Source organism: Falco rusticolus, chromosome 7 (assembly GCF_015220075.1).
Source record: "Falco rusticolus isolate bFalRus1 chromosome 7, bFalRus1.pri, whole genome shotgun sequence".
NCBI classification, from domain to species: domain Eukaryota; kingdom Metazoa; phylum Chordata; class Aves; order Falconiformes; family Falconidae; genus Falco; species Falco rusticolus.
Genome location: NC_051193.1, coordinates 53,291,057 through 53,312,934, shown reverse-complemented (window position 1 = coordinate 53,312,934; position 21,878 = coordinate 53,291,057). Strand labels below are relative to the sequence as shown.

The window sequence follows — 21,878 nt, the reverse complement described above, 5'->3', positions numbered from 1 at the left end:
CCTTGACCTCTAAAAGTTCTGATCGCTACCCAAAAGGAAAGAGTGACTTTTTGGATCCAGGGGATCAGCATGCTCCTTTAGAGGCAACCAGTGCCCTGCTGCTCCACGGGGATAAGAAGGGAGTGTGTAAGAGGCTATGCAGAGGTAACAGGCAGGGTTTTTTCCATAGAATCAGCAAATGATGGTGGTCCATGAAAAGTAATGCACCATCGGCACATAAAGCTGTCAGAAGAACAGAACAATTTACTGTGCTAGGAGAAAAAACACTTGTCTGTTTTTTAAAGTTGACGCTAATTGAGCCGCACTACTGTATATACCACAGTACTGATTTCGGACAATACCTTCCCAAAGGGATAAGAAATAAGAAGAAAGGGCAGAGATCTGTTTTCATATATGCTGGTTCAGCTCCAGTCGCTACCATACAAACTGTAACTTCCTTATGGACATGATTCAATCCTCGTTGACTAACTGCCAAAGTGAAAAAAAAAAATGCACAGTATTTAAGGGCTGGGTGACTTTTGCAGAACTTCTGTTGTGCTGGAAGATAGAAAGAAAAGGTAAATTTACAAGAATCTGTTCAGAGTTACTTGATACAACTCAGTAGTGGATACAGAGGCTTTTCAACAATACTGGCCAGGGTTTCACTCCTTTTGTAGAAGTAGCTGTACATCTATGAGTTCTGTCTGCCTTTGCTCACTTTGACTTGAATAGAGCATGGACTCGTTAATCTACATCCAGACATTCCTCAGAAACCAATACTGCGCGTTTTCTGTCTCCCACCACAAATACATGTTTTGGTTTAAGTTTGAAGTAGAGTTGCTAAACTGTTTAAACCTGAATCTCGCCTTAAGGCCAAAGTCTCTCCGCTCTACCTCTTTTGGTAATACGTTCAGTGAATGTCAGCCAGTGGTGCCAAGTTTGAGAGGCATATCATAATCACAAATGCCTTGCAATTTACTCTGTTTTTACTGCACTAAGGTGAATACGGACCTCTGTGAATTTAGTCAAAGAGGTTTCAGACTCAGGCTCTTAAAATTTGTGTTCCTAAAGTAAGACTTGATTGGTGTATTCAGCTAATGTGTTTGTATTCTAATAAATGTTTTATTTTTTTTAAAGATATATCTGCAGAAGTGAAAGTGGGGAACCCTTTCATACTGCTACAGCAGAGCCCATCTCAGCTGCTCTCCCAGCTTGTGTTTGAGAGACAGGTTCATCCTGACAGGTTGGTACTTTTCAGATTATATACTTCTCTAGGTTATTTTGGCATTGGTGACTTTGGGCCTCAGCTAGGATTAAATTCTTCTCTGGCTCATAAGCACAAGTAGTACAGCCTGCTGTGTCCCACCAGCTGTAAGAATTGGTGTGCAAGGAAGTGCTTAGTCAGGGGCTTTTCTCCCAACCAGACATTTTTACTAGGGAAAATGGTGAATTCTGTATTTTAAACAATTACTGTCTGTTGTGAAGAGAGAGAACGTTTATGTGGATTTTTTTAATGGAACGTATGACACTTCAGAGCAGTGGACTTTAAGCTTAGCAATATAATAAAATAGATCAGTAGGGCTTCTTAAGAATACAGCTAGGCATGGCTCTTGCCCTGGTGAGTAGGAAAACTGGGTAATCTAAGGTCCTTCCTTCACAGATGACTAAATTAGGCTGGCGTGGAAAGTGTCTGATTTGATGAAATAGCTCTTAAAAAGATGAGCACTAATGGTGAACTGTTTTAGTGTGTCACATTTAGGTAAAGGTCAGCGTTTGAGGACTAAGTTCCTTTTCTTTAAAGGAGTGGCAGCATAAGCTCTGAGTTATTGATGTCATGCTATATAAGTTTTTTTTTTTTCATACTGAGTAAACATAGGTTGTGTACTCTTCCCCTGTATGTACATGTGAAGAATATTAGGGAGCTTGTGTTCACAAACTACTTGGAAGATTTATTAAAATATGTAATTGTAAAGTACCTTTTATATGTGCTGGCTAAGCTCGTTCTGTTTTTAATCCTGCAGGCTTTCTTCTCTCTTGGCTAAAGAAGGGTTGAACTTGAATGTGCAGCAAGTTATTGTTAACTGTTGCTGTGAACCACTGTCTTTGTGCAGTGCAAGGCAAAGCAGCCAGGCAAAGTATCTTCTGACAAATATCAGCAGCTTAGCATACCAGTGTGCCTACCATTGCCTGCCAGATGTTGAAATACCTGTTCACAATTCTGCAGTGACCTCTGAGGATATCTCCACTCAGGCCCCATCCTCTGTGAATGACTTGAGCCAGCACACACTCACTGCCTCCTCCCTGGACTTCCTAAAGTCTCAGTCAAAGCTAACAGCTGCAGTGGCATGTCTAAGTGCATCTAATATACAGAAAAATCCCAAATCGAGTTTATCCTGGATAGAATTTCGGGGCAGACGGGAGGTGCCCTTAGGTTTGGAACAGATTTCTAGGGAGTGTGAGGCATTGTTGAAGGAGTTCCCAATATTGGAACGATTTCTTCTTGCTATGTTTGAGCCACTTCAGAATCAGCAAGAGGAAGGTAGCAGTTTGGCTACAGTCTTTGCTGGCAAGGCCTACATATCTCTGGTTCTCGTAGGACTGCATTCCACCACAGCTGTTAAGGTATTAATGGGAGTTTTTGAGCAAGCTCTTGCTGCAAAGGATTGGGACAGAGCTCTGAAGGTCTTGGATCTGTACAGTCAGGATGTGGAGGAGCTGGTCAATGTGAAGGATGCTCTGCTGAGCTGTGCAACTGCTGAAGGTAAGAAGGATTAAGTCAGGCTTTTTGCCTTTCGTATTTTTCTTTTTTTCTTTATTTTATGGAGAATACAGCCTAGATCAGGATGTGGAAACTAAAATAGTGGCCCTTGGGCAAATCCAAAGATGGAAACAGATCCCTCCCTCCCTCCTAAATTTTTCTCTGACGGTATAGTTTCCATTTTGTAAATGAGCAAATCCTGACCAACTTAGTACAAGGCAACTGGAGTGCTTCTGTGGTGTTATTTTTATGTGAAGAGCTGAATACATCAGGAGACATTAATCATAGTACTGTTAATGGAACATCTCCTACAGCAGTATCATTGTCATATATGGATGATGTATCATGTGAAAGGAGGTGTCTTTTAGAGACTGTAAAGATAAGTATCCCATGCTAGTATCCCATGCTAACTTTGGTTACTTCATGAGAATCTGATGCTTGGGATAAGCCTTGTGTAGATTTTTCAGCACTGTACTGTTTCTTTTGGTGGTGCAATCCAGTGAGGTTTCTATAATTTTCCAAATGATAGAAACTGGGTTTCAAACTAGTGGTTTGTTTCCTCCACAGATAAGCATGGTTGGCAATACTTGTTTCCAGTAAAAAATGCAACATTGAGAAGTAGGCTGGCCCTGCGCGGTCTGGACAAATGGCCCCTTGATGCCTGTTTGGAAATCCTAGCTTATTGCATTTCTGATTTGGGCATAACTGATGAACTAAAAGCCAGTCTGCAGAGCAGGAAGAAAGAACTTCAAGTTTATCAAAAGGTACAAAGTCATTCTTCAGGTAACCAGTGAGGTGAAATAGGCAGCAGGGAGCAAATATGCTTGCCTTTGAGAAAGTTTTAGCCCTTGGTTCTTTTTTGGTCATAATAGCTTTTCAAGTCTTTCATCCAAAACAGTTCATGTTTTCAGTGCTATAGTTTCCAATTAACACTCTGCTTCCATCCTTCATGACTTTCCCACTCTCCTGTTAGCATTCAGGTCTGCAAACATGACTAGACAAAAATATTTGTGAGGTTGCTTTTTTTGCAAAGTATTTGTTTTTCCATTCTATACAATTGCTAGATCCGCTGGAAGCTTTTCTTGGCAATTCATCACTTCATAAGCTTGACAGGTGCAGGTATACCTAGGCATGGTATGCAAGACTAGCAGTCCAATAAGTGTGCTTGTATTGCAGTCAGTTCTTCTAACTGCAGGGTAGTGCAGATACCCAAGCTGAGTCAGACTAGCTGGCCTAGAGTTCAGCACAAACTGAAAAGCCAAACAGAGCAAAAGATGGAATCATAAATCCCTGCTGAGCTCTGTCTGCTAGTGGTTCTGCTAACTGACAGCTGTTTTCTCTCTGTTAGTGCCAGCAATGTCTGCAGTATACATGTGCTTTTTAATCCATAATTATTGCCATTTAGTCTTTTAAAAACCTTCCCTTATGAACATGCTTTGTAGACTCATACCTCTGGGAAAATTGTGTAGTCTTTTTTTTGTACTGCAGGCGCATCACTTTGTCCCAGAAAAGGGCTAGCGATAAATGTGGGTTGTCTGCTTGACTTTTTTTTTTTTTTTTTTTTTTGTATGAAGCAGCTCTTGATGTGATCAGCTCAGCTATTTACTTAGATGTATTGATTGTTGTAGATAAGATTTTAAAATCTGTGCTACCCTAATATTAACTCTTTCAGATTCTGAATTTGCAAAGTGAACCATTGTGGAATGACTGGCAAGATCTGAAAAAAGCATGCACTGATGACCCCCAGACCATCATGAATATCATTCTGAAAGCAAAGGTTAGGCATAGTCATGTGAATTTTGTTGAAATAGAATGCATTAAACTTTGAATAGCATCTTAAAATGCCAATCAATAGAGATTAGCTTGGGTGAAGGAATTCCTTTACTCAGTTCTGTGCTACAGAAACAAGTATAGATCTGTGTTTAATGTTAATATTTACATTTAGTTAATAATCCTTAAGTGTAAGCTATAACTTCTAATTTGAGATACAACTTGTTCTTTTATCTTAGAATTTTGAAGACTTCAATAGCATGGCTTTTGGCATACTACAGGCATTATTATATAAGTACTAATACTTATATAATTACTAGTGTTTATATAAGTACTAATAGATCTGGCTGATTTTAAAACGTCTCTTCAAAAAGCTAATCTGCTTACTGTGAGATGAGAAGGTATTCTGAATGCAGGTGGACTTTGACAGTATGAATTATCATCCTCTTCCCCTTATCAATTTAATTACTTTTTTGCATGTGGGAGAGGAATCTAAGCTACAGAATTTCTTGAAGGTGATGAGAACTTTGGGAGAAACAGCTGTATCAGGGTAGAGTTTGTCCTTTCATTATTTTTTTTTTTAATTAAAAAAATATCTTTAGGATTACGTCTTGTGTGAGGAATGGGGGCACTTGTATCCTGTCCCAAGAGAAGACTTGATCAACCTTCACCGTGAGCACCTTCTCCACTTGTTGGAGATGGGAGACACAAACAAAGCATTGCAGGTAGTAGCAAGACTCTTTCAGCCATACATCCATAGATCAAATAAGTTGACACCTGTTTTCTTTGACTCCTTTTTGTGTGTTTCCATGGCCTTTTTGGTTCCTCTCCCTTGAGATGCTGTTTGCTTAGATATGCTTTCAGGATCCTGGCTCACCCATGTTCTGTTTAAGTGAAAATCCAGCTTGGCAATCTAGTTGTTGGACCTAATAGCATAAATGTCACTTACATGGAAATACAAGGCCCCTTTTTGAAAAATCACAACAAAGCATTTCTGTGCTGCATAAGGAAAAGAACCAGAAGTGAAACTAGCAACAGGAATTGGTCAGTTGCGCTTCAGTGCTCAAACTGATGAAGTGTGCCATCTTCTGATTTTAATAACTATGGAGCTGTTGCTCATAACAGGGAGCATAAAATAAAGTGCAGGCTTGCTCAGACTGTGTAGCTTTAAAAATATTCTGGAAACAAAGTGAAGATTTCTTATCACTAGACCTTCTGTCCCGTTCCTTGCTGAACCTCCTGCTTGATCTAATTTTAAAAATATTTTGATTAGTAAATTGAGCAAATGGACCATGAGTAGTCTATAAATGGATTACCTAAATCATCCTTATGTATGTATGACACCTGTGCAAGTTAATTTGCTTGCTGGACCATTGTAGAGCAATAACCTGTTATGGACTGTACATTATAAAGGCTACTTTCCAGGAATGTAGTAGCATTTCACTGTATTTTGTTTGGTTTTGTAGCTTCTGCAAAGAATTGAAGACCCTGGTATTTGCCTTGCCATCAGTGAGCAGTCCCTTGACCAGCATCCAAACTTGGCAGCCTCTCACTTCTTGGCTGATTACCTCACAGCTCACTTCTATGCGAATCTGACAACTGCACGCCGTAATGAAATCCAGGCACTCTATTTGGGATCAAAAGTGAGTAAATCCCCTGCATTGTGGGATTAAGGGCAATACATAATTATATAAATTTATAATACATGAAGTCTGTAGACTTTACCAGAGCATCCTCACCATATCAGGTCTAAGATTCGGAGTCTCAAGATCCAAAGGGAAGTTAGAGATGGTTTAAAACTTCTTCCCTTCCACAGCTTTGCAGTTCCTATATTATGAGGTGGTTGTAGCTCCTAGTATGAACACAGCAGTCTTGTTTTTGAGCTGTTGGGGAGTGGAGAAATGCACAGGCTAAAAGAGGGTGGTGTTTATCAGGATTGTTGCTGTGTTTGTACCAAGTGAAAAAGAAAGCATCCTTAATTTATTCTCCATGTCAGTAACACCAGGTGTCCTACATATGCCCATCTGTATGGTGGTGACACATACATGGCATGTTTCTCTCAAGTGCCTTCTAAAGATAGATAACACGATTTTTTTTTTTTTGATGGCTGTTGCCTTCGCAGAAGTCATACAGGTTCTGTGCTCAGCCTGAGAACAGGTGCATGAACCAGTAGAATTCATAATAAGTAAACAAAAGGCAGTGCTTTTGGTAATGTCCATTTTGTTGTAGGAATACAAATAGCAGCTTGCTCTAGTGTGTGCCACAGCAGTGTTTTGCTGGGCTTCCTGTTTCCTTCCTTCTTCCTTTTGAAGACATGATTTAATTTGGGAAATGTCCATATGAACTGTCCACCTTTAGGAGAATTGCTCATGTTTTCTCCTCGTGATACTTCTTCAAATGATGGAAGGATAAGGATTGAGCTAATACTATTTTTACAAGCTTACTTCAATGAGAGAATGTGCTCTACCCTGCTACAACATACTTGTCACAGGGTCACAATATCCTTTCAACTCTTAACTGCCTCTTAAATGAGGAAATGTTTTACAGAATGGGAAAGCGGAAGCTAAGTAATTTCTGTAAATCTAGTCAGTAATTCAGTAATGAAAATAGGAGTAGGTTTCAGAAGTCCCATCTCCAGTTTTTGGCCTCCATATATAGTTATTCCATTCTCTGCATAAGCTACTGTGCCAGTTTTTTGTCTTTAATCTCACAGAAACAGATTTAAAAGTATCTAATTTTAACATAAGCTTTTTTTCCTGTGTCTCAGGTGCTTCTAACTCTGCCTGAGCTCTCCCGTGTTAACTACTTCCACCTGTCCTCCAGGCCACTGCTCATGCTGGAACAGCTCCTCATGAATATGAAGGTGGATTGGGTAGCTGTTGCTGTGCAGATGCTGCACCAACTCTTAGCTGGCCAGGAAATTGGTTTTACTGTAGAAGACATTGACAATTTGCTCTCCAAGTATGCAGAAAAAGCTCTCAACTTCCCTTTTGCATTAAAAGAAAAGAGATCAGGTGACTGTCCATGAGAATGCTGGTTTTCACTTGGAAAAAAGTGCCAGTTTCACCCCAGAATAATTTTGCCGGTTGTGCCACAATGTTTGTAGATGTATGCCTCAGTCTCCTGCTAGCCCAGAACATATTCTTAAAGTCTTTGCTTTTCTTGTAAATAAATGTTCTCAGGACCAACACCTTCAAAAGTTTCTTGGACTTTCCTTTGTTGATCCTTTTTGGGATCTCTTTTCTTATATGATACTGATCAATTTTATTTCATTCCTGCTTAATGCAAAGTCACTGATGACTTAAGCAGTTCTAAAACCTGAAGCCAACTGCATCTTCCCCCAGATAGAATGGGGATTTGATCTTTCATAGTCTTTCCTCCTACTAGAGTCTGGTTCCTTTTTTTCACATAAAAGCCTTAAACTTGTAGTTCTATTTAACATTCTCAGCACAGTTCCCCTTTCTGATTCGCCAATCCATTCTCATCCATGTTGTCTTTGCTTCTCCTGCATTTGGCTCTCTCCTTTCAGGGTTTTAGAACTGGAACAGTAGAGGGTGCTGCAGATCAAGTCCAGTGCTTTTGTTTCAAAGCACATGGTGTGTCTACCTATCTGTATCTATTTATAACTACATACATGGTACCAACTTCCTTTGTGCTAGTTTCAAAATGTTGACTGACTTCGTGATTTAAAGATATGGTTCTTGCTAATATAAAAGCGTCAGACTTGCCTATATTCTCCTGGCAGATGACCTATAACTTTTGCAAGTATGTTCCTTCCACTGTCATGTGAAGCATTTAATATTTGCCATGAGCACCTTGTGTCAACTAATTGTTTTCACATCTGATACTTACTCTTTGCTGTATTATTCCTGTGCCTATCAGTAGTCCATTGCTTTGGTGAAGATTCCTTTCTCTGTGTTTTAGGTAACTGAATTTTATATAGTTTTGCATTAATTGTTGTGGGCTAATTTTCATGAAAACATAGTAATTTATAATTACATAGCTAGTCCTGTTTTGTGCTGACATTCTTAGGTACTCCTGTGAATGCATTCCTCAAATCTTTGTAAAAACAGGTAGATGTATGGCCAATATCGTTCCCTGATTTTTATTTTTCTTCTTCCCTTCGTCCTAGATTCTCTAATACGTATCCAAGAAAGTCTCAGTCAGGTATTGGAGTGTGAAGCAATGTCTAAATCAGGATCATCAGAACTATCTCCTGTCAGCTTTACTGGTAAAGCTAAGACCTTGATGCTGTTTTCTTTCAACCTGTTCTTATTTGTTTTATCCCCTGTGTATGTGTGTCCCACTGCTTAATAGTAACTTGGGTTGCATTTAATGCAAATTAGTAGGTCTCTACAGTTGGGTGCTTTGTGCCCAATTAAAAGAAATCTTAAAGGGGAACAGAAGTGTGTGGCTTTGTTTTCATTTTTGTTAGGTATCCACAAAATGTCTGAAAAAATCAGCACAAAATCTTTCCATTCCAGACCCTACAGAAAACTGTAAGCCTGAACAGAACACAGGAAACGGGACTAAATCTGCGGGACAAAAAAATAATTACTATTTTGCCACGACTAGATTGCTAGTGGATTGATGGTGCTGCACATTAGTCTTTCTGTGTCTTGACTTCTGTACTCTGGGTATATAGGCAGAGCTTGTCTGAAGCCCATCATTGTGGTGCTTCTCCCTGTCTTCCTGTTCCTTGCTTAGTCATTATTTTTTCTTCTGGATCTTAACTTTGTTTTTTACAGTAAAAATCTCATTCATATTGTATTTTTTTCATTATTCTTTTGGTCCTTTAATTTATTTTTTTTCTAGGATCCCTCTTGTGACCTGAGGGAAATAGCATATGTTGTATTGTCTGAGAGACTCTACTCACAGTCCTAAACCACAAATAAATAGGAACGAGATAATTTACGCCAAAACAACTGAAGAGCATTGTGGCTTAAAAAGAACCACAAATCCTTCTATAGGTTTCGTTCGGCATCTAAGGCAAGAGATACACTCTTCAGAGGACAGATACTGTGAGAAACGCACACAGTCTGTTCTCTCAGGGAACAACTAGCAAAGGATATCCTCAGACCTCCAAGGCTGAAGATTCTCAGCAAGTGGTGGGCCTGAACTAGAGCTGCACAGTGATACCCTGATGTACAGGTTAGGGTGTCTGAAGTGTTCTCTCGTTCTGTGTCCTGAACTGAAGACTGGTTTTGCTCTGCCTCTTGGCAGCATCTTGGACTGGGCTGTGTAGCTCTTCAGGTTTTGCTCATAATGGTCAGCTTAATCTGTGTGTTACAAAACTTGAATGCATTGTCCTCTAATGTTCCTTTGCAATCCAGTATCTACTTAGGTGAACATGAGTTAGCTTTATTGGAATGGAGATTTCTTTCTTTTTCTAGCTTAGTATTCACGTACACAGAAAGTGGCTTGCAGGCTTGTGATGACATGTTGAACTTTTTAATTAGCTTGTAGTGTAACTGGCTCACATTATATAAACTGAAAGCCTGTTTAATACTGTAAACGTGATTTGAGGAGTATTTCATTGGCAAGGGCAAAGACTTAAAAGTCCTGCCTTTTTGAACAGATTTCCCCACAGTAGACTGTAAAGGGGACCAGAACAGGGAGGAATAAGCTGTTGCTAGCCATACCACACATCTCCTGAGATAACAAAGAAAAGTCTCAGTATTTAGGAATGTCAACACTCTGTATCCTTAAGATAACATTTTATGCTATATCGCTTTTTGGTATCCGTATACCAAGGTAATTTTTTTTCTTCCTCCTCTTAAGTCTCTGCTTGTGATACAAGAACAGATGTTGACAGGTTGTCTTATAGTTCTCTAATTGTTATGGTAAAGGTCTATTAATAAGTATGTACTCCTGCTTATTAGTACTGAAGCGCTATAAGTTTACAGTCTTAAAATTTTAGCTTAAAACATATATATTCCTTTCAACCAGGTGTGGCAGAATAACATTGTGTAAGATAATAGTAATAGTCTTGTGAGTCAGAAAGATCTTAGAGCCTCTATAGAGTTTTCTGGTATTTAAGACTCCATTAAACAGCTTAAATCCCATTCCATGTTTTTCTTGGCCTGGCTTTCTTTAAGGTCTCACCATATCTGCAAGTCCCAGAGACAGAAGTTTGCAACAGAATTTGTTTACTCAAGAATTTGTGCCTCCTGAGAAGCCGCCACCAAAGCAGCAATGGATACCTGATGACACTGAAACGATATGTATGGTTTGCAAAACTGAACGCTTTACTATGGTAAGGAGCAAAGATGAAGTAAGGATATTCCTAGAACTGTGACCTTAATATGAACACTTGCTCACTGTCTGTTTCCTATGAGATACTAGCTACTTCAGCAAGTTTGCCTGCATCAGTGTAGGCCTGGCAAGATTGCCAGTCCTTTGATATTTAACCACTGGTTTCTGTTTAGTGTAGCTGAAGAGACTGGGAACAGTTAGTTCCTTGCAGAGCCCTGTAAATAGAGCATAGATCAGAGAGAAGACAACTATGAGATCTCAAAATTGTGTAATAGCAGCAGTATTAATATTTCAAAAGGCTGTCTAGTTGACTGTGCTGGCAAGAAATAACATGAGCATTATATAATTCAATTACCAGTATAGAAAATGATTCTTTGCTGTTAGTTATGCTTTTCTGAAACCTGTTGTTTCACAGAGTACTTGAGCAACTGCGTTGGGGCTCTAAGGGAGAAGATTAATTTTGCTGTTTTGCAATAGTTTTAAATCGAGTTTTGCGGGTGTGCTGGCAGCCTCTACTATTGCTTAGAAACAGTACTGTTCACTCAAAGTATCTGTTGCTTTTGAGTTTGGAAATTACTAAGATGGTCTCAGAAAGACAGTCTACAGCTTCTAACTCTTCCAAGAGTTGATCTAATTAGTGCTGTGATCAAAATTGGGACAATTTAAACAGTGGAAAGCCCAAGACTGCAACAAATGTTTTAAATACCTGCCTCTAGGTTTTTGGGTTGTTTTTTTTTTTATTTCTTTGCCATGCCCTCTCCAGAAAGGAATTGCAACAGTGAGAATCAATCATTGTATAGTTTTGAAAAGCCTTACTGTGCATGGTGGTTTTTGTCTTCAAATGGAGTAACTTTACTCATGAGTGGAAGCAGGTATAGGAGGGAATTTCTGTAAATTCTTTCTGTTGCTCATCTGTGACTCTCTTGCTTAGTTTAACAGGCGCCATCACTGCAGACGTTGTGGCAGGCTGGTGTGCAGCTCTTGCTCCACGAAGAAAATGGCAGTAGAAGCTTGCAGAGAAAATCTGTCTCGTGTATGTGATCAGTGCTATAGCTACTACAACAGAGACCATCTGCCTGGCTTGGTACAAGACACAAGCATGTAAGTCCTTCCATTCTAGTTCTCCTCAATTTCATATACACAGCAGACAACACAGAAACATCTTAGAATGGTTTGGGTTGGAAGTGACCTTAAAGATCATCTAGTTCCACCCCTGCTGCCGTGGACAGGACACCTTCCACATGAATGGAATGAGAGACAAATAAGAAATAAAGGTTTATCCTGATAATATAATAACATCAGCTTTTTGGCCTCCAGCTGTTGGGATTTTCAGGTTTAATGGGTGTGGGGATGTTCCTTATGCCTCAGTTTACTTTTCATATTAAAAAAACCTGGAGAGCCAGGCAGCAAAGTATTTAATTTTTAAGCGTCAGTTGATCATTAACCTAAGGATTGAATGCTTTGATGCAAAACATGTTCAGCACAAACTACTACAGTATGACAAAGTTTCCTGCTGTTTACTTGGCTCCTGGATTAACATCACAAGTTGACTAGCTCTGCTGGACGTATCAGTGTGTTAGTGTTATTTCGTATGTTATTCCATAATCCCTTGATTATGACTCTTTGAACCCTTGGGGATTCAAAAGCAAGTTCATGATTAGACAGGCTTTGAAACTGCCCTTAATAAAAGGGACAGCTGTGATCACAGATTTTAATGATGTGGCCGCTTTACGCTGAGAAATGGACTGAAATTTGTTGTGTGTTAGACCAGCTGGTGAAAAGTGCAGCTGAAAAGAGTGAATTTTACTGTCCATTACCCTGTCAAGCCTGCTGATTCTGCTATCGGCAGGCTTGACAGGGTCACTGAGAGTAAGACTTAACTCTTCACCTGTACTTCCAGCTGTATTTCCTGTTTTCCTAGCAAGCCTGCAGTCAATAGTATCTGCTGTGGTAGTATCAGCAAGCCTCCTAGGAAAAGAGGACTACTGTGCAGATCTGAAAAAACAACCATCTATCTCTAGCTAAATCAGTTTGTGTCAGAATGGTTGCTTATGCTGCCAGATTAGGTCAGCAGAGCTTAGCAGTGAGTGTGAATGCCACCTGTCAGGTTTTAATTGCTTAAGTATCTGTTGTTTTTTTAATATGTGCCCTATTTCTGTATCAAAACCAACTAAATCTTAAGGGCAGAGACCTGGATGACAAGAAGTTCATTTTAGCTCTGACATATAGTGATACTGAGCAGTTCTTGTTCTCAGTGTCTGGTTTTTTATGATGTGTGCAACAGTACTATTCCTACAGAAGGTTATAAGAACTAATTACTTAGTGTAGTTGAAGTACAATTCAGAAGCAGGATGTTAGATTTCCAGGCAGCAGGGGGTAGGGGCAGGGCAATGAGTCGGAGAGAGAGCAGGGAGGGAGAGTTGTTAGATTTTTACAAGACAGCGTTCTGAAAAGGCTAGCCATATTGATCTGTTCTTTAAAACTGTGTTTTCCCTAGTGTGCTGGAGTATGCCTGATGTTTCTTTCTGTCATTTTTTTACAGCAGAAAAGATCAGAACCAAATGGAAGGTAAGGATTGGAGTAATGTTAATCTTCAGGTTTTTTAAAGTGCCTGATTAGGAGTAGAGTTAGAGATAGGAAACTGACACCATGTAGTTGCAGCTGAAGGGTGATCAAAACTTCAGTAACAAAACATCACTGATAGTTTTCATGCCTGCAGGCTGAAATTGAGTATTCCAAACTTCTGTGAATGGAAATTGTGATTTAGCAAAGATGTCTGAGCCAATATTGAACACACTGGATGGGAATTAAAAGAAGGAACTGGAAAACAACAGTCGAAGAATACACTTTGCATACTAGAAACAGTCAGTGAGAAGCTGTAGTATGAGTAGCAATACATTAGCCCACCACAGAGCTGTGCTGAGTGATCCTCTTTTTACAAACCAAGATAGTGCAACTCTGAATACCACTGCAGTGTGCTGTCGTGTTTGATACCCTGTGCGGGCTGGGAGTAGCGCAGAATGTTGCCCCTGTCATCTGTCTGGTTGTGTCCTGAGTTCCGTCTCCTTTGATGGTTCTGTGAATATGGACTAGTAATTTTGGTGCCTCAGTTTCCACATTTAATACCATAATATTTCAGGAATAGTAGAATAGTAACAAAAAAATTTAGTTGACATTTCTTTTTCACTGTAATTTTTCCTCAGACAGTTTTTACTGTTTGTTTCTTAGTCTTGTGTTTGAGGTGATTCTGCAAAATTTTCCCTACAGCAATGTGAAATTCTGGCAGACCAAAACATGCTTATTTTAAGTGCTTATAGCAGTAATGTGGAACATGGTGCAAAACCTGCATTTGTGCTACAAAAAAAAAAGAGAATATTTTTCCTTACTTGTCCCTTTTAAAGTATGATGGGCTAGTATGACTGCTACCTTTGTTACAAGACTGAAATAGCTGAAATGCGATTTCTGAGCTGCTACTTCTAGTTACATCTTCCTCTTTGGCTGCAGCATTGCTGCACATCACTGGGCCCATGTGATTCAATCAGCAGGAGTGAGTAAGAACAGTATGATGGTCCTTAGATTTAAAAAGGAAGTTGGTTTATTCTGCTTTTCTAACTTATCTGATGAGACTGTGAAGAAGGCTTATCAAATATCTTTAAGCCTTGTTTATGATAATTATTCCAGTTTCCAATTTCAATTTAGAAACGGAGAGGGGTTTTGTTGTGGTTTGTTTTTTTTAACTCAGCCTACATAGAGTTACTCAATACTTAAAGAGTCCTCCTCTGAAATCTAGAACAGTAAATTTTGAGGGAAAAGAGTAGCAAATTAGCATTATTCTCCATTTCGTAGCATTGTGAGATTGGCCATTGTTCTTCTGCCAGGAACCACAATCACAAACTTGAGCATCAGACGGCTTGTGCATTTTCAGCTGCACTCAGGTGACAGACAATACTTGATCTGTAGCAATTCTAGATTACTGATTTCAAAATATTGTTTTATATGGGAACTTAATGTAAGGAGTTAGCTCATCTTCTCACAGTCTTTTGTCTTAAAGCTGCTGGACTATTATGTTCTAATAACTTGAATTCTAAAAAGAAGAATGAAGCAGTTAAGTCAGTTTACCCTTTATTTTACAACTGATTCTTCAGTTTCCCTTTTTACCTATAACCCACAGGTCTCATATTTCCACTTCTCTCCTGCTCAGAAGTCATTAATAACTTCTCTGAGGCAAGGCTAAAGAGAGGGGAGGTTGCTATGCTTGATGTGCAGTAGGGTAAGAGTTCAGTAATCATTTGAAGACATTGCTGGAGCCAGGTTTTGGTGACAGGATATTGGTAACAGTAAGTTTAGGTACAATTTGGCAGCCTGCTGAGGAATGGAAGTGTTTTTGTAATCTGTGTGCTGGACATGTGATGCTGGCAGGAAATGGCATAATGAGAGGATTACAGGTGACTGTTTTACAGGAGTATGGGAATACTCTGCATTATGTGTCCTTTGTCAGGTTCGTTGCTTCTTGTACGATGATTCTACCTGGTGTTTTCTTTCTGGCTGCAGAAACTTCTAATAATGAATATTCCACAGTGGTGCGAATACCCAAGGCAACTGAACTTGAATGGATTTTTTCCCTGAATGAAGAGGAGAATGAAATTGTACGCAGTGAATTTTATTATGAACAGGTAAGGTCTGGAGAAAGAGTCCAGTATAAGCTGTTCCCTGGAGAAAACTACCTCGATACCCATGTTTGTCTGTCTTCCTTCAAATTATCAGGCTCCCAGCTCTTCCTTGTGTATTGCCATCCTTAGCCTGCACAGTGACAGTATAGTGTGCGGCCACCAACTGATAGAGCACTGCTGCAAGTTGTCTCAAGGGCTCACTAATCCTGAGGTGGATGCTGGTCTCCTTATGGACATCATGAAACAATTGCTCTTCAGTGCCAAAATGATGTTTGTTAAAGCTGGAAGAAGCCAGGATCTAGCTCTCTGTGATAGGTGATGTATCATTACGTTCACTAGGATGTACTGAGGTATTGTTGAGACTATTACCCTTTTTTACTGGAGAGTAGAGGGTTGTTTTGTGATTGTACTGTGGACATTTTAAACAAGATAAATTAGTAATGTAAGAGTTCAAATAGTAGAACTTCAAGTAGTGTGACTACATAATTATTACGAAGAAAATTCTCAGAGTAGGGAGAAATAACTCACAAAGAATGGGGTAAATGTTTTACTTCTGATACTGTGTATCTGCTTTCAGCCTGTATTTCAATATAGGATTTAAAACCTGCACTTCCTGAGAATAAGCTCAAGTTTTGTCTTGCAGAGCTTGAGGTGGCAGGTGTAGTATACTAAATTTCAGATGTGTTGCTTTGATTTGGGAGCATACAGCTGGTGTCTGCAATCAGCATCTGCCAGCATTCCACTGAACATAGGAAAAAATCCAATAAAAAAAATAGTCTGAATACGATGGTATGATGGATAGAGAAACCTGGGGTACTGGTGATTAGGAACCACTGTTCTAAGAGTTGTGTCGGACATAAAGTTGTTTCAGTCTGTGATAATAGTGAAAGTGTATGTATATTTAACCTCTTTGTTTTCTTCTAGTTACATCAGCAAAGTGGATGTGTTGAATATTTTGGTTACTGCTGCCTACCGTCCAATACCATCTTTGGATCAGATTCTTCTCCCTGCAGCAGTAACAAGATTAAGAAATCGGCTTCTGGAAGCAGAGTACTACCAGCTAGCTATAGAGGTAACGGCAATGGAGCGATGTCAGTGTTAGTAATGCTTCTGTAGTGACTTTTTGTTTTTCTCCCTCCTGAGTTCAGATGGATGTGACTTGTGAAATGGAAAATATTGAAACACTTACAAACTGAGATTAAGTTTTTAAACAAGTAAGAAATAATTTTCTGAACACTGGAAAAAAATTCTGAGAAGGAAAAGTCCTGCTGTGGAGCAGGTTGCTGAAGGGAATGGTAGGGACCTTGTTTCCCAGTACAATTAAGATTGGAACGGACTAACTGCAAGAAAGTCATTAAATGGAGGAATCTTGCATCCAGTAAAACATCTTGAGGCATCCTTTGTGGCAGGACTTTTTCTGAAGCATGTATGTTTGATTTAATTTGTTTGCAATGCAACAGCAGACATTAGTAAGGTACTTTCCCAAGCGTTTACTTGGAAATCAGCAATGGTGGGAAATCTGTCAGAGCTCATCTGATATGGTTTATCATCTTCTGTCTTCCTCCTGCTTACAGGATTTTGTAAGCCTCTGCTTTATGGTATTACAGTTTAAGAGCAGGATTATGATACTACAAACAGGATTAGGATTTATAAGGGGTAATAAACAGCAGGAATAGATAACCTATTTGAATAAAAATGGTTCATGTTTAAAGGCAGCTGGTCTACTAAAGAAAATTGGGAATTAATTTGATCAGCAAAGTTATGTGAAATAAAAAATTTCCTGGTAGTTTGTGAAGAAGCATCTTCTCTTCCTTTTTTTACCCACAAAACTGATGAGTGCTGCTCTGTAGAAGTCTTCTGCTTTTCTAAAGCAGATGTGAACATGTCCTGAGTTTTAAAACTGCTGAACTGAAATAGTTGCTTAAACTTGTACAATAAAAATATACTTCCACATTTGGAGATTGTGGGTGTTTTGGTAGTTGGTATTTTGTTCGAGTAATATGGAAATAATCAGCACCAGGGGGTGTGTGTTTTATTTTGTTTTTAATGGGAAATGTCCTCTAGGAAGTGAAAGGTCTGAATCACAGACTGTGTGATAAGCCAGTTTTCCTCTTATCTGTACTGGGACTGTGTGGCGGTATTAACAAACAATTTTGAATTCAGGTTTCTACAAAATCTGGGTTGGATCCAGGTGGAGCATGGCATGCCTGGGGCATGGCTTGCCTTAAAGCTGGAAACTTAAGTTCAGCAAGAGAGAAGTTTAACCGATGTTTAAAGCCACCTATGGATCTAAACCAGCTCAACCATGGTTCAAGGCTGGTCCAGGATGTGATACAGTACCTGGAGTCCACAGTGAAGCCCATACTCATTGCGGTAAGAGTCTTCGGTTCTGTCTGCTCTGAGGAGCTGTAGCAAAGCCAAGTAATTATGTGTTAGTACATACAGCAATGCATGTTACAATATCAGGTGTTAGGGTTTTTTTTCCTTCTGTTGTCATTATTGCATATTGCAAACTGAATATTGTTGAGAAATTTATTAACTATTTCATCACGGTGAGTTGGTGGCTGAGAACCCGATCATAGGATTTTATAGTAACTTGAGGCATACTTAGCAGAGGGGAAAGAAGCTGTACTTGTTAACATGTTACTTACAGTCTGAAGAAACTAAACTCAATCCCAACAATATGTTGTGATGCTGCAGTGATGCCATTTTTCTGCTGGAACTCTGATAATTTGAACAATTCCGAGGAGAATTTACAAATACTGCTCCACTCTTCTTTCCTTGTCAGAAAACACTGTTACATGGTTTGCGATTAGCTCTGGAAGTTCTGATTAGTAACAAAAACCCACTTTTAGTACTAAGTAACTGCAGAATCATAATGATGAAAGACCTCTTAGTAGTACATGTTTTGGGAGAGTAAAAAAGCCTGTTTGAACTAGGTTATTGAAGTAGCTGTTGACAGTGGAATTGTGTTTAAATAAGCTTCCTGTCTGTCCTTGGAAACAGCCATGCTATCTACAGCAACATTCAGCACCTCTGTTGATAGCAGTGTTCCAGTCTAGTGTTTATAAAAAAGCCTTACCAGCTTGTCACCCCTTTAAAGTGATATCTATTTTAAAACCAACGATAACAGCAATGCTTCAGGGCTGAGTGGCAAGATCTAACTGAAAAGAAAGTTATCCTCTTGCACATCACCTGTCATTGATTCTCTGTGTTAATGGCAGGATGATGATTACTTTGCCACGCTGAGGGAACTTGAAGCAACACTGAGAACGAGAAGTCTGTCTCTGGAGATGATGTGTGAGGGGAAGATTCAACACAACAGCTACTATCAGGAGTGCTTGTTCTATTTACATAGTTATGGCACTAATCTGGCAATAATAAGCTTTTACATGAGGCATGACTGTATGAGAGAAGCACTGCTTCACTTGTTGAATAAGGTGAGTGATTTCATATGCTATAACTAAACTGAAATTTGAAAAGTGGCTAAGACAACTTCAAGGCCAGTCTGAGATGGTAATGAGCATCATGCAGCATTTTCGGTGTTTTTCTGCACAGTTTTCTGAGGTTCTAAATGTCATTATACAAAGTGTTCAGTGTCTGACAAGAATTCAGTGACATGAAAAAATAACTTTTGATCTTTACATCTTGTTTAATCTCCCTTCCCCATTGTACTGAACCAGTGGCTTCTAGAGAGGAGAAATTACCTCAGCAGGGTTTTCACTAATTCGTTAAGGGTGCTTCTTAGGAGATGTGAATCTATTACATCTCACCAACCTGAAAGCTGATAGGTGGGGGCAGCAGGGGGTTGGTTGTTTTCTGAGTTTCTGTGCTTGTTTGATGTACTGATTATTTTTGTTATTATTTGAAATAATTCTTATTGAGAACATACAACTTGATACACCAAATTCCATTATCGTCAGTCTTTATTAATAACTTTATTAATAGAAAATTAAGTTGTCCTATCAGCTCTGCTTTCTCATTGTATGATCAGTGATTCTAAGCTCACGTACTCATCTGCATATTAAATTTGCTTTTCAAGTGTGTCCTCTATATCAGCTTAAATTTGCCTTTAAAGAGAAGTTGTATATTTTTGCAATGTTGGTGAAATAATTCCACTAGTGAAGTAGCAGACTTGGAACAATACTCTAGACATACAATTTGATATGGAAGTTTTGGACAAGGAAACTGGTAGTCATCATGCAGACTAGAGAGGAAGGTTTGTTACCTTAAAGCTGTAACATACGAGGCTTCTGATCAAACACTTTGCAGTTGATCGGTTGAAGTATTTTATGGGTACAGGCTTTGTAGCTTGTTATTTATTGAAAAGTATTTCATGTCTTTAAAACATTTTTGCAGGCCATGTTGTCACACATGCTTCTTTCCGTAGTAACATTAGTATGTGAGGCTGCGTTTGTGAGACCACAGTCCTGGAGGTAAAGGAAGTAAATATTCCCCTCAACTCACTACTTGTGTGGTTTCATCTGAACTCCTGTGTCCAGTTTTGGGTTCCCTAGTGAAAAACAGACATTGTCAAAGTGGAGCAAGTCTAGTGGAAGGCTACCAAAGTGGCTAGGGGCCTGAAGCACATGATACATGAGGAGAGTGATAGAGCTAAGTTTTTCCAGCGTGAAGAAGTAAAGACAAAAGGAGATCTATGTGCTGTTTTCAGCTACCAAGCAGATGATTATAGGGAAGATAGAGCCAGACCTATCTCACGTGTGCACAGTAAAAGGGTAAGAGATAGTGGATGCAATTTGGAGCAAGGAAAATTCCAACTGGATATAAGGAAAAGGTTTTGCAGTGAGGTTATATAGACAAGGGAACTGGGCCCCAGAGAGGCTATTGAATCGCCCTACTTCATCATGCTCAGAACTTGACTGGACAGGCCCAGAGCAGTGTGACCTAACTTGAAAGATATTCTTTGAGCGAGGTTTTGAACCAAGTGACCCCCAGAGGTCCCTTCCAATCTGAATTATTATTTTATGATCTCTGTCACTTAGTACTCCTTTATGTTATATAAGGAAAATCAATAAGCCACAGTGGCTTTTCTTCAGGCCACCTTTCTGATGTTTGCGTAGGAATCCCCACCAGAAGTGTTCATTGAAGGGATCTTTGTTCCAAGTTATGAAAGTGGAAAACTGCATATGTTGGAGAACTTGCTGGAAACCATTGACCCAGGATTGGAGAGCTGGGGAGTCTACTTGATTGCAGCCTGCAAATACTTGCAGAGAAAGAACTACTACCATATTCTGTATGAGCTGCAACAGTTCATGAAGGTAAGATGCAAGATGAGGGTCAGTGCCATTTCTTTCAATGAAATGTTGAATACTGTAAGACTTTTGGTTATTTACTTTGGTGTAAGTCTGCATGATGGACAAGTATATTTTTGCTACTTCCCAATCCCAAAAAACAGGTAGGAAGGCCTGAGCCTAACTGAAGCTGACCTGCCTTGTATTTGTCACAATCTGGTGCATTGCAGTAGCTTTACTGTTTTAAAGAAAACACAGCATTGCCTGCTTTGTGTGAGTGCTTCAGTACAGTCAACAATTAGTGAAGGTGGTGTACTTGGTCCATCTTAGTGTTCGGTATATTTTTTTCTTTCTAGGATCATGTTCGTGCTGCCATGACCTGCATTAGATTTTTCACTCATGGAGCAAAGTCTTACACTGAACTGGGAGGCAAACAGACGTGGCTTCTGAAGATCAAGGACCATCTCAAGGTGTATCTGCAGGAGGTCTCAAGAACTTCAGGAAGGAAAAAAATAGCGTTCACTTTTCGAAAGAAAATGTCTGCTACAGATGTGTCAAGGTATCTATAAACAAGAAACGAAGTTGTAGGAAAGGGGAAATTGAAGCTTTTATCTCCACACTGTCCGTCCCCCCCCCAGTGGTTGTGTTTAAGTTGGCTTTAGCTAACACATGCAGGCTGTGCTTGACCAAAATCTGACTTTTATGTAGTTGCAAGTATAGGATTCCCATTACCTTTTCCCCCAATAATCCAATCCAGGAGATGAGGAATTGTTTCTACAAAAAATACCAGTCGATGTATCATCTACCATTCCTTAATTTAAAAAACAAACAGAAACCCTACAGTGCCTAGACAGTGTTATATCAATCCACAAGTTTTCTTGGTTTTACGCTTACTTTCCTCTCCAGAAAGCAGGCAGCTTTGTAGTAGTTAGCTGCCTACCAGCGTTAACTCACAATGTTCAACTATGTACAACTTACAGGTGTCAGACCAACTGAATCCCTGTATTCAAAAGTTGAAGTGTAAATTGAGCCAGATCCCTCTTGTACTTGGGTTTCTATATCTTGGTTTTCTTAGGGGTTTTTTTTCCTTGCTTTTTTTTTAGGCTAGACTCTAACTTAAAGGTGGGAGGGAGAGTGTGTATGATGAGGTGGAAAAGAGGGAGTAGATACTTATTTAGGATCCAGGTACTCTCA

General features: G+C 39.4%; 1 protein-coding gene across 7 annotated transcripts in view; it reads left to right on the top strand.

The window, feature by feature from the left end:
* ZFYVE26 (zinc finger FYVE-type containing 26) overlaps positions 1-21,878 on the top strand; it is a 52,532-nt gene that overhangs the window by 23,753 nt on the left and 6,901 nt on the right. For 4 of the 7 annotated variants that reach the window (XM_037394082.1, XM_037394079.1, XM_037394078.1 and 1 more), the window contains 18 exons: positions 1,117-1,222; positions 2,001-2,740; positions 3,305-3,501; positions 4,410-4,514; positions 5,110-5,232; positions 5,974-6,150; positions 7,275-7,521; positions 8,640-8,738; positions 10,606-10,763; positions 11,694-11,863; positions 13,305-13,330; positions 15,314-15,435; positions 15,527-15,747; positions 16,357-16,504; positions 17,596-17,805; positions 18,657-18,872; positions 20,514-20,711; positions 21,041-21,243. In XM_037394082.1, the coding sequence (XP_037249979.1) occupies positions 1,117-1,222; positions 2,001-2,740; positions 3,305-3,501; positions 4,410-4,514; positions 5,110-5,232; positions 5,974-6,150; positions 7,275-7,521; positions 8,640-8,738; positions 10,606-10,763; positions 11,694-11,863; positions 13,305-13,330; positions 15,314-15,435; positions 15,527-15,747; positions 16,357-16,504; positions 17,596-17,805; positions 18,657-18,872; positions 20,514-20,711; positions 21,041-21,243 (3,466 nt within the window). Of the gene's footprint in view, positions 1-1,116; positions 1,223-2,000; positions 2,741-3,304; positions 3,502-4,409; positions 4,515-5,109; positions 5,233-5,973; positions 6,151-7,274; positions 7,522-8,639; positions 8,739-10,605; positions 10,764-11,693; positions 11,864-13,304; positions 13,331-15,313; positions 15,436-15,526; positions 15,748-16,356; positions 16,505-17,595; positions 17,806-18,656; positions 18,873-19,791; positions 20,017-20,489; positions 20,712-21,040; positions 21,244-21,878 lie in introns of those variants that run through there. The other 3 variants (XM_037394080.1, XM_037394084.1, XM_037394083.1) reach the window with 3 other exon arrangements.